At 35.8% G+C, this 12,834-nt stretch overlaps 2 protein-coding genes across 3 annotated transcripts; one reads left to right on the top strand and one right to left on the bottom strand.

The window, feature by feature from the left end:
- Window positions 1-1,046: 1,046 nt before the first annotated feature.
- LOC8288504 (LOB domain-containing protein 38) lies at window positions 1,047-2,286 on the top strand. The gene is made up of 2 exons (XM_002510063.4): window positions 1,047-1,511; window positions 1,630-2,286. The coding sequence occupies exons 1-2, from the start codon at window positions 1,328-1,330 to the stop codon at window positions 2,082-2,084; spliced, it is 639 nt and encodes a 212-aa protein (XP_002510109.1). The 5' UTR covers window positions 1,047-1,327; the 3' UTR covers window positions 2,085-2,286.
- A 2,573-nt stretch (window positions 2,287-4,859) lies between these two features.
- Window positions 4,860-11,546, bottom strand: LOC8288505 (QWRF motif-containing protein 2). 2 transcript variants are annotated; one of them, XM_048371395.1, is made up of 7 exons: window positions 11,297-11,545; window positions 9,674-11,046; window positions 6,831-6,950; window positions 6,164-6,280; window positions 5,990-6,079; window positions 5,411-5,518; window positions 4,860-5,281 (listed from the first exon to the last, which is right to left on the bottom strand). In XM_048371395.1, the coding sequence occupies exons 2-7, from the start codon at window positions 10,898-10,900 to the stop codon at window positions 5,207-5,209; spliced, it is 1,737 nt and encodes a 578-aa protein (XP_048227352.1). In that variant the 5' UTR covers window positions 10,901-11,046; window positions 11,297-11,545; the 3' UTR covers window positions 4,860-5,206. The 2 variants fall into 2 exon arrangements, with proteins under 2 accessions (XP_048227352.1, XP_002510110.1); XM_002510064.4 differs by having other exon boundaries at window positions 9,674-11,546.
- Window positions 11,547-12,834: the final 1,288 nt, after the last annotated feature.

Genomic DNA, 12,834 nt, shown 5'->3' with positions numbered 1-12,834 from the left:
AGGGGAGGAAGAAAGAGGTCTGCTGATTTATAATTATTGCTGAACTGCTTTGACTTCGCCAATAAGGAATTCTTCTGAATCCCTTTCTTCATAATTTTCTCTTTAAAATTTAAGTCCTTTAATGATTTTAAATCATAAGAATCTGGGAGTACCCAAGATAATAAATAAATAAAATTTTAAAATATACCATAGATATTCAAATGCAGAAGTTTCTAAACTAAGAACAGAAATCAAATCTTCTATTTATTTATTTTTCTTTAGATAATTTCCAACCATAGCTTCAACCTTCAACATGATTAATGTAGCTCATAAATAGAAAATTGTAAAATCAACCACGGATAAAACAAGTTGATCCATGCTCATTTTATGAGCTCAAAAGCAGGAATTTCACAGTTTCATTAATGATTTGTAGCAAGGTTTTCAGTGTAGATTGAAATTCTAAATTTACATATTATATGATTAAGAAAATGACATTAAGTAGTGAGTAGAATTATGTACTCAGATGCCTTTATCATCATGGCAATATCATAGAGTTGTTGTACTTGACATTAAGTCGCCCAATTACTCATTTTGTTTATTTATTCTAATTCCCATACATTAACTATTTTTGTCGCACAAAGATTGTTAAATTTCAAAGGTAATTAAATAAATTACGAATACAACCGTCTAATCTTATGACTAGTTTTGTCCCTCGTCCCCTTAGGCTGCTATTTCTTTATTCTAATGAATTCTTTAAACTAGAGTAACTACGGAAGGCCGAATTTTTTATTTTATTTTATTTTTTTTAAAAATAAGGATTCGCAGTTCTGTGTCACTGTCCACTTATTAGGGGCAACTTGAGTTCGTACCCGTACTTGAATAACAAGTACAAATAAAGAAATTGAAGGAGTGAACCTAACCAAAAAATATCCAACGCCACATATATATACAAGAAAATAGAAATCCAACGGTGCTGCGCGCCTGGCAGAAACAATCGACGCGAAAACACGGAGCCGCTCGTGCCCAGAGTTTGGAAGATATTCGTCTCGACAAAACCAAAAGAACCCTTGACCCCACCATCCTACGCCAAAATCGAAATCCCACCGTCCATTCCGATAAAAATCTCAACTCAATCATAGTTACTTTTTAACCATAGTTACTTCTCTCTTTTCCCCAATATTATTACCATGCCTCACTCTTCACTCTCGCGTCAATCTCTTTTCCCATCTCTTCTCTTTCTTTTCCTCCTCACTTCCTTACTTGTCAAGAAATCTCCGCCGCTACATAACACCGTCGAATATCAAGAATTTGATCATTTATTTTCTCTAATAAGTGACCAGGGGTGGAGATGAGCTGCAACGGTTGCCGAGTTTTGAGAAAGGGGTGCAGTGAGACTTGTATACTGAGGTCGTGTTTGCACTGGATCACTCCCCCTGAAGCTCAAGGTCACGCCACCTTATTTCTCGCCAAATTTTTCGGCCGTAGCGATCTCATGTCTCTCATCTCCGCAGTACCGGAATCTCAACGGCCTGGTAAACACACTATAATAACAGTACACGCCTACATAACTTATCATATACGCATTGATTTTTTTTAAAACATAATATAATTTAGTGGATATTAATAAATAAATTGTTCTTTTGCTTGTAGCCTTGTTTCAATCGCTGCTTTTTGAAGCGTGTGGACGAACCGTGAATCCCGTAAACGGAGCTGTTGGACTGTTGTGGAGCGGAAACTGGCACGTGTGTCAGGTGGCGGTGGAGACAGTTCTTTCTGGCGGAATTCTACGGCCGCTACCGGGATTACTTTCCGGAGTTTTAGCACAGAATCATGACGAGTCATCTGATAGATTCTCTGCGGAGGGATACAGGTTACGAAACATGATGACGTGGGCTCAATCAAAGCCGTATATTAATACGAATATGAATATGAATCAAGCATCGTCGGATCTCAATCTCTCCCTGACGCCAAAGCTAACAGGTAGCTGCAGAGTGAAGAGAGGAAGAGATCATGCGGTATCATTTTGTACTGAAGAATCATCAGAGATGACGACGTTTGAGAGTAATGGTGGAGATAGGAAGAAACTTTTGAATCTATTTGTTTGAAAAATAGAAAAGGAGAAATTAAGAGTAGTGTGAGTGATGATTATGATCTTCAGAGTTAATCAGTACCATCACCACCATGGCGGTGCAACTTTTTTTTTTTTCTTTCCCTCTATAAATATGAAGCCGGAATTTTAGGACCGGCGAGTTTTTGGATATGAGATAAAAACTAATTTTAATTAAAATTCGGGTGAAGTTTTGTTTTTGTTTGTTGTTGATGGATGATGATAAATAAATTGTCAGGTAGTGAAGGGATTGCCTTAGGTGGTTTTGTCCTGACCGTACATCTCTATGAAATTGTGAGCATCTGAGGATAGAGATAAGCTAGCTGCGCTAACCCAACCAAACCCCCAAGTGGCTCTTAGATTAAGAGACCTTTGCTTTGCCACGTATTTACTTTGCTTCCACCTAATGGTTTTAAGACACAGAAAGATACATTTTCCCACTGGTGTTGCCTATGCTTTGAGTTTGAGGTGTTCTTTGTTTTAGTTAGCTGTTCCTGGAACTTGCAACTTCATGTCTTGTGTTCTTGGTTCTTTCGTTGATGGTTGTGTATGTGAGTGTTTACCTGCAAGTTGTTATTCATCCACAATGATCAGATTCATATGCGTGAAAAGCAGCTAATCTTATGGGATTTGCTGAATCAAACTGAAAGTTGCCTATATATAATACTAAAGATGAAAAAGTCATCCTAGTCTATTGCACCACATGAGCACTTTGAAGCAAAGTGTGTTTTGTGCTAGTCCTGGCATTTCTTGGACCCAATAATTACATAAATGGAAGGGTTTGTGAGTGATGAAAATAGATAAATGTACATGTCGAATTCAATTTCAATTAAAATATGTAAATCTTTTGACCGACCATATAGAATCATTAACAAGAGGCTAGCACCAGGCTTTAATGGTGCAGACTTTTCAAACCATAAGGATGGACTGTGCCATTACTAGTGTCAATTATTTGCATTTGAACTATTGGCTGCAGCCGTGCGCTAATTGGGTTTTAAGACTCAAAAAATAGTTTGTCTTATATCGCCCCCCTAAAGTCTAAACCGAGCTTCTATCAAATAATAAAAAGGGATACCACTCTAACATTGATTAAAATTAAAATTTTGGACAGGAGATGCCAAATTACTCACAAAAGAGCATGAGCATCACATGAAGTCAGATGATTTTTGACCCATGGTCTCATGCTAACCAAGCAGGTCGATTCATTTGCGTACTTGGCATGGAATTGAAATAGTGTGATAGAGGGTGGGACCCAAATTAGAATTTGTCAAGAAATATAATAAAAATATTTGGTGCGGTGCACGTCAGCCTCCTCCTCCTCCATAGTCCTCCTCCGTTGGAAGTGGGTTCCACGGCATCAACAACCCAAAAGCTAAAAAAAAAAGGGGTTTTAATTTTAACTTATATGAAAAGGACATGATTGAAGAATTGAAAAGGGAAATTTTTCATATTCCAATCCATTCGAGTCGCCGCGTCTAATGGCATATGCTGTGGATCCCACGTCACTTTCACTGGATCACCATTCTCCATTCGCCTTTGTACATAACTAGTGGGCGATGCGAAAGAAGCAATTAGTTTTAAAGGCCAAATGCCAAATGTAAGGTACCCATTCACAGTAGTTCGGTTAAAAGAAAAAAAAGGATCAAATCATTTGAGTGAGAGGTAAAGGGGAGGAACTGCAAAGAAAAAGAATGTTCTCTAGATTTTGGTAGAAGAAGAATTCCATTTAGCTTTTATGCATTTCTTCTTATTTCGACCTCCTTAAGGATATCATTTTCATGGGCATCTTACTTGTAACAAAGGTACCTAATTCCTTATCTTTTTTTTTTTTTTTGAGCAATACCTAATTCCTTATCCTACACAACTAGCTTATACCATTTTCAAGTTTTATAAATTTATCTTTACGTATTTTTATTTTTATTTTTAGATTGTTTTATTGGAATCTTGAACTCTCCTTAGTCTAGGCTAAATAGAGAACAGGGGTATCCTTGTAAGAGTTGAGCAAATGAGAATCCCCTTAATCTGAGTCTCGTAATTGGTTAGGGGATGTGTCTCTGTTTTTTAAGGAAGAGGATATAGTCTGTGCGTGTATAGTTTAGGTCCATTGCTAGGCCATAGTGGGTTTCCTTTTGCTGGGCAGCAGTTGTGGCCTGTGGGTTCATCTACTTGTCCCCACCTCTTAGTCTGTCTCTCTTTTGTTAACTTTCTGTTTTCATAAAATTAAACTATGAATGAACTACTTGATAAAAATTTCTATTGCTAAAGAGAAAAAAGAAAAAAAGAAAGTAATTGTGAAAAAGACAGTGGATAAGAAGGGAAAAGTAGGAAGAAGGAGCGGGTACACCACCAATAAAAGAGTGGGCTTGATGACGCCATTAGACAATAGCAAAGCAAAGATCAAGAGAAATAAATCATTTAGGCTAAGGGAGCTAAATAAAGCCCAACAGAAACCTAATAGATGATGGCGATTGGCTCTTTCTTTTTCCCCTTGCTAATGAAAATAAGTTGTCTATACTTTCAACACCTAAATTTAAGAGAGTAGGGCAAGATAGGATAGACTTCATTTAACATAAGCTGTGCATAAAGAGGAACACTGAATTTTACCATTCACCAAATCAAGAAAGATACAGTTTAATCTTTCAAGTTATTTAATAGGGTAAAAAAGTTGCAGATAGTGACAGAAGGAATGCCTTGATATATATATATAGACACATGCAGAAAATAGTGTCACGTATTATGTTTCCCGATATCAAATGCACACATAAACACAGCGTTGGCAAGCGAAAACATCATCAAGAACACTACTGAATAAGAGAAAAAATTGGAAACATCATTACAGCATATTTACAATATTTTTCCTCTGCTCCCCTATAGAGAAAGTACCTCTATACAAATTACAATCTAATCAGAATATCGAGAATGACAACTTCATGCCATCTATGCATTTAATATAAGCTGCCCTTTTTTCGTATCTAACCTGCCATGTGAGCACTCTTCTGCTTTTACAAGCCAAGGACCATTCAATACTTTTTATTACATCTGGCTCCTTGAATCCGAAGAACAAAAAAAAAGGTCTGGGTTGATGTTAGCATTTTCCGTTGGCATCAAGTGACATGAGCTTTACACTTTTGCTGTTAGGCTGGAAGGTACACGTTTTACTTGTATAAAATGAGTTCTCAGGCTACATTCCTTCACCTGGCCATAAAGCCACTTTTCATTAGAAAACTAGGATCATGAAATATATGCTTCCTCTAAGCATAACATGACACTATTCCAGTCTGCTTCATGAACCTTCATGAAAGTAAAACCATAACACAAAATTACCTGCATGGCTGCAATGATTGATAAGAGATTCTTGCACTGATCAAGCAAAGCACGCTCCTTTGCAGCTACATTAGCAAGTTCAACCACCAGAGAGTTTACATCCCCAACCTATCAATTGAAGACGCTTTGAGATACAGAGACAAATTTACTACAATGTGCAGTAATTGGTACCCTCAAAACCAGAAGAGCAACCAATTTATGAGAGATAAGACATCATCAGAGGAAGATAAAACTTAATAGTGAAATGGGCACATCCTCGTGCAAATAGTAACATTCTCACCCTTTCTAATGCCTTTCATGAAATCCCATATAAACTACGCACAAGATTTTGGATCTTCACAACTCAACAATAAAGCTCTCATATAATAGAACCGTTATTTAGGACAAGTCCAGATTATATTAAACCTTATTTGAGAGAATTATGGCTATGTTATAAAGCTTATTTGAGAGCTATCTGAATTTTCACATTTGCTCTTATTAGGAACAGATCACAGCAAATAGGCTGATAATTTGCTACTATGGTTGGAAATGATAACTTATCCAGCCTAGTTTGATCCTGAAGTCTGGGGAGAAGATCACCTTTGATAATAATAAGCAAATTGAGGAGGCCATCGCCTGCATCACATCAACTGCTGAACAGATAGCGTCCTTTACATTTTGGATATCAGCCTGAAGAAATGATGCATCAAATGAGAAACTATAAACACAAGTTCAGGATAGTATCTTAATGCAAGCAAATAAAATGGCCCTTACCCTTGCCCCACAAACAACAGGTAGGCGGAGTGTGCTAGCTCGTAAAGCTTCAATAGCCCCAGATAAAGAACGGGAATATTCATGGTCTATAAGTGCTAGCTCTTCCAAATAAATCATCTGCATCAAGCATACTAAGTGTAAGATACAACAGCCAAAGAGAATACACAGTAGTCACATAACACATTGCTCAAAAACCATAAAGTAACATAACGCAATCTAGATATAGGCATTTATGTGAAATGAAACTCGAGAAAAAGAAAGAAAATGTTAACCTCAATTTTAATAAGTTAAAGCACAGGACCAGAAGCTTAAGAACATTGTAACTATTGGCTCCCAAAAAGTAACCCCACATAGTATATACACATTTTATTGAAAATTATATATTTATTGTAGAGAGAAGGGGCAGGCGGGAGAGAGAGAGAGAGAGAGAGAGTGTGTGTGTGTGTGTGTGTGCCCATTGGCCATAATTGAATAATAGGCATACAATTTAAAAATGTCCATTTAGGACAAGTAGCATAAATAATTGTAAAATCGTTATACAAATCATATAGAAAGATGAAGAAGCTCCCATGTAAAATAATAAAAGAAGTTCAAAAGACACAGGATCCATTATTATTTGTGCCAAATCCATATAAAACAAAACAAGAATATAGCACAAATTTCTTACCTGCCCCTTGAGGATGGAAATGAGTTTTAAATTTTGCCTGAGACATTGTAACTCCATTCTTTTTGCTCTAACAGATTCACGCAGCTTTGAAGTTGTTACACGTGCATTGTACAAGCTTTTCTGATAAAGAGAAGAACGTGTAAATGAGAAAAAATCACCTCATAAACTTGATTACAAAGTATAAAAGAAGCAAAAATAATAAAAAATAAAGGAGTTAACATAGATATCATACAAGTGGCAGGAATTCCAACCATAAAACATGTATTATCAATTGTATTTCCTTAAACAGTCAAATCTAGATATTACTATGGCAAAACTCACTATTACCATTGTTAAATACTTTCATCTTATCTTTGAACATAGGCTAACTAAAACAGCCAGTCAACTTAGAACAGAGTTGCTGCTGCTATAACACACATATCTCCACCTATGATCCAGTGATTGCTTAGATCAGAAACTATATTAGATAACTTTGAAAAAGATTATGGTAATTGAAATTTCATAAGCAGTACAACATATCATTTAATTTAACATTGTGTTTAGTTCAAATCCTACAAAGAATTCATTTCACTTATAAATGAATTTCTAATAGAACTTATTTGCAAATGAATTCCTTTATTTGGTGTTATATAATATGTATATTGTATTTAAAAATTGAATTAGAGTTGAAGAGATAAGAGAGAGAAAAAAAAGAAGGGAGATGAATTTAAAAAGAAAAGAGATGAATCAGAGAGGAAGGATGTATTTGAGATAAAGGAAGTTTTGTCATAATAATTAAAAAAATTCTCATAAGTTTAAAGTTCATTTGGAAATTCTATCAAATTTTATAGAATTTGGTTAGAATTCCAAGCACATATACATTTACACCAAATGCACTAAATATGGATTTGCAAATGAATTCTATAAAAACTTATTTAATTCATTTACACCAAACACAATGCGAGTCATCTCCTGCAACTTCGCATCATAGCAAGACAATGCCCAACTTGTCAATGATACTTTTCACCAGCCATACCATTTCACGATTAATAACATATTCTAGAATCCTCAGTTCCTGTATGCATTTTTATCAAACCTCCAATTGAAAATTTTAACTTAATATATTGGCATTTACTACCTAAAAAAGACTATGGCCTACACATGTAACCGGTCATTCTTTAGTATCACATCCATGAAGTAACCTCTGCAATCAGTAAGAATTTGTCAGTTTAACTATTATGTGCTCTTATGTGTCCATAAGCTTCTACCTTGATCATTAAAATCAATCAAACAGCACATCCCCAATACTGCAACATATACAACTTACATTGGAAGAGATTAAGGAAGCAAGGAGATATTGAATTTTCTATCAATGCAAAAAGTTAAATGAGAAAGAGAAATTACAAAGATCAGGCAGTTTGGAAACAACACCAGAGACATTTAAGATTATCCAATACCTTAAGCCAATTGTTAAGATCAGAACCAACAAGAACTAATGATGCCAGCTCATTTCCCTTAGACGACTTATCCAAAGATATATTTATTGAAGAAACAAAAACAAAAATTTATTCCTTTCCAACACTAGGCTGCCAGTCCCTCTATCATGTTAATAGCCTTATTTCGCAGTCTAGCTAGAATTTCATTTTGAATAATTATAAATAAATCATTCTTAATTTTATGCTACTTCTGCAAATTATACCACATAATCGCCAAAAACAGTTCATTCTGTGTGAATATGCGTTCTAGTAGCTAAATAAGTCAATAACCTCCAACTTCTGCCTTACAGCTAATTGCCTTGTCAATTCAACCTCTTCAAACCCATGCATAGAAAAACTTACTGACCACATAAATAGAATCTATCCTGAATATTGAACTTTTGGATCTCCAAATTATCTTTACACTTTTGCATGCTTACCACTACTTCCCTCAGAAATAAACCAATAAGCCACTACCATCTCCCAATACAGTAAAACCTCTCTATAGTCATACACTTGGAACCAAATAAAATTTATAACTATGAGGAGGTTATAACTTACATGAGGTTTGAGTTATAAATTTTTTTTTTTAGACTTTAAATTTGATATTGCTGGTCAAAGGACAGAAAAAGATATGTAAATATCTTGTCATACTATATAAATAAGATTAATGAGACAAAACAATGCTATAGTAAGATAAAACATAGCATAACATGCACTTCTTAAAGTTATATATATAAATATTACTATATAGAGGGATATTTTCGTAAAGCGGGACTTAAAAAATTTATAACTTATTATAATAGAAAGTTTATCTCTATTTATAACTGGTCCAAATTGGAACCGTAATTTTTTTATCACTATGTACAGGTAATTCCTATATAGAGTATCACTATAGAAAGGTTTTACTGTATACACAATGTGAAATAAAATTACAAAAAGGCCCTATTTTAAAGAATGAACACATATGGACACTAAAAGCAAGATTTCATGTGGCCATAATCCAGACCGATAAAACATGGCCGACTTGTTGAAATTCAGGCAATTATGTTAAACTATCCACCCCACCCCAACAAGCATGCAAGATCAACTATAAACACACACATTTCTTTCAAAATTACAAGTAGTTCATATGCAGAATGTGCAGTGTAGTCTTCCCACTAACTATTTAAGTCAACGGAAGAATACCATAGCTGAACAGTGTGAAAAGAGGGGACAACAATATGGATTCCAAGCAATAAGCCACACAAATAAACGACATATAATCACGTGAAACAATTTGATTTGATGCATCAACTGATATAGGTCACCAGAAAACAATGTTGCAATATAGCAAAATATACTAATTTGCCTACAACAGTGAGTTAAGTCCAGAAAGCAGGAACAAACCTCTGCATTCAACCTCTGGGCTGACAAGGAAGCATCAGCTCTAGCATTGACAAAACGCCATTGCAACAACCGATTATATAAAATCCTCAACACATGCACCTCAACAATCTGATGCTCTCCACTCTTGCCTCTCCGAATATCAGCGGCAAAGCTCAAAATTGAAGGCGTACTATTAATGGAATTACTTAAATTGCTACTCACAACAGCTCCTACAGCACTCCTCATTCTTGAAGGACTCACCCCTCTCATCGGTGAAAGGGTAGCTGTCGGTGTACCAAGCTTACTAGGAGAAGCAGGCCGTAGTGCACCACCACCACGAACAGGAGACAACTGTCCCCTATTGTTAACAACTCCTTTAGGAGATGAAACTGGACTATCTATTCCAACCTTCTTGGGTGCAATGAGTTTAGGTGGCACAGGTCCTTTCAATCCTCCGACAGTCCTGGAAGAGCCAGGCTCCGGCTGGCGCCGTAATCTGTTATTAGTCTCTTGCCAGAACCTTGCAGGAACAATAATCCCACGCCGTCCTTGTCCATTGCCAATAATACCCTCTGTTGTACTACCAGAAGACACACTCTCAGTATCAGAAGCAACAGAATGATCACGATCACAAAGTTCTGATCCATTAACTTCAATATTGCTAGAATCAGTGCTCAATCTACTCTCAATTGAAGACCTAATACTATTACCATTACTATTATTATCCACCAGAGAGCTTTGCAATGCCCTAACAACATTAAAATTCACAGCAGATCCAGTTAATCTCCTTCTATCATCCGTACAATCCACACTCCTAGTTAAAGAATTTGGTTCACGAAATCTCCCTGGCCATGGCCTCGAATTATTATTCTCCACTTGATCTGTTCCTCTTCCTGGCGTCGGTGTCGCTTTTCTCCTCTCCGGGGTACCTTTTCTAATCGGAGATGGAGCCGCGGGTTTTGCCTTACTCACTTGAAGCGCAAACGACTCTCCTTGAAAGGAAACCGACAAGCTTCTCGTTGAAGTAATCAGCATTTTATGTGTATTAGAAACCTCCGTTCCATTACCGTTAATCCTCAAATCTGTGGAATTTAAACGCGGCGTGTTAGGCCGTCTACGCTCGACTGATAACGACCGTTTGATTGTTGAAGGAGTAGAGGGAGTTAACGTCGTCATAGCCGTTGGTCGTGAAATCAACGGTGATGGTGACCGTTTTGGTGTTGAAGAAGAGGAAGATGTAGAGGACATGTAACGAGAAGTAACTTCTCGTGATTTAGGTCGGCGAGGAGGAGCGATTGCATTGTCAGGGTCTGATGGTAGCAAAGGAGGTCTTGCTGTCCGGCTGCTGTTGTGATTCGCTGTCGTTTTGGGATTTATCGTTGTGGAAACCGCAGCTACCATTGTTGAAACAGAAATTCAAAACTCACTTCTTCAACACATTTCATTCTTTAATACCTAAAAACCCTAATTTTTTTTTTCCACTTTCGGAGTGGTGTCTGTTTATCACACCATAAACCTCTATTAAGTTTAATTTATAATTAAAGAAGAGAGAAATAAATATTAGATAATTCCGTTATGAGAAGACGCAGCTCCGTATCGAAACTTTTTAAAAAGATCAAAATTGACCGGAAAAGTGACCGTTACCGTTCACCGGCGAGATAGAGAAAGTGAGAGTGTGACTGTGGGGGCTTCTTTAGGCGAGATTTGTGAGCATAACTGTCGTACTTGGCTTTTTTTTTTTTTTTTCAAAATCTAAATTGAATAAGAAAATAATAAACACGGGATTTGACGAGTTTGATATTTATTATTTACTCGCGGGTTATATAGCATGAGAAGAGACTCTCATGCTGGAGAAGGTGACGTGTTTCGGTGCGAGGGTACTTTTGGAAGTGGGCAAGCAAATGTTATGACGCGGGTACACGTGGAAGCGAGGTTATGGGTTTTAAATTGGCACGCTATTGAAAAAGAGTCGGGGAGAAAAAAGGGAATGAAAGGGAGTGGACGCCTCAGTTCTGTGCATTTCGGAGAGACGTTACGCAAACGACACCTGATTTTTGAAAATTCTCTATTCCTGTTTTTTAATTCAGGAAAAATTTATTAGCAACTAATTTGTATATCCATAGCCGTTTTTCTTTTTGCCTTTTTGTGATAATTGGTCCAAAATGGTGCTTTTCCAAGTCTAATTTTGACTTTTTCTTTTTATTATTTCAATTAATTAAAGGGCTACTTTTTTCTCCAAAAATATATTTATAAGACTTACCAATACAGCAAAAATGTAAACTGCGGGAGAAGAAGTGGGAGCGTTGCTTTTTGGAAGAATTACTGGAGATTTTTTCTTTTTCTTTCAGTGGCCTTCACCAAATGTCTTTTGCGTGAAGGCAACTACTATAGTATTTTTGTGGAAAAATAACCTATACTCCAAGTGATACTACAAGGGTAAAATGTAAAATTTGAAAATGTTAATGAATAGTATCAAAAAACTGAGATATTTGGAACAATTTCTTTTATTATAATCCTTTGATTCTTATACTGATACATGCAAAAAAAAACCATTTTATATTCGAGTAACAACGCTTATTTCAAAAGAGAAAAAGAAAACCAACTAATTATGGTGGTAATAAATTGTAACAATGGTATGGTCAAAGTTTATACTAAGAAAATATTAGACTAAATAAAACAGTGAGCTACGCAGCAAGGCAAATAAAAATGAAAGTGATATTCAAGTTAAAGACATTTGGAATGGGAAAGGGGGCAGACAACCTAGTTTTATTGAAAAGACACGTATGCATGATCTCTATTTCACAAAATAAGGCTAACATCTATTATATACATTTAAGTTTGTTTTTTGGTCAGATGAAAGAGCTCCTACAATGCCAAAGAATGCATCATTATTAATTATGATCGAGTACATGGACTATTACAAAGACAACATTAGATTCAATTTGTCATAACATGATGTTTTTTTCAACACAAAATTTACCTGATAAATTGTACAAAGTTACAAGTATCTATCATATTCATGTCGGATGGTAAGAACAAATTGCTGATCATTATAAATGGAAAATATAATATAATTGGAAATTCTTTTTTTTTTTTCTTTCTATTCTCTTCTTTTTCCTCTTTCTAATTTCCATCATTTAGCAATATGGTTAAAAGGGAATTGAGGTAATCACCAACTAAAT

Source organism: Ricinus communis, chromosome 2, assembly GCF_019578655.1.
Source record: "Ricinus communis isolate WT05 ecotype wild-type chromosome 2, ASM1957865v1, whole genome shotgun sequence".
Lineage (NCBI taxonomy): Eukaryota > Viridiplantae > Streptophyta > Magnoliopsida > Malpighiales > Euphorbiaceae > Ricinus > Ricinus communis.
The sequence above is the reverse complement of the archived record's forward strand: the minus strand, read 5'-3'. Positions and strand labels throughout refer to the sequence as shown.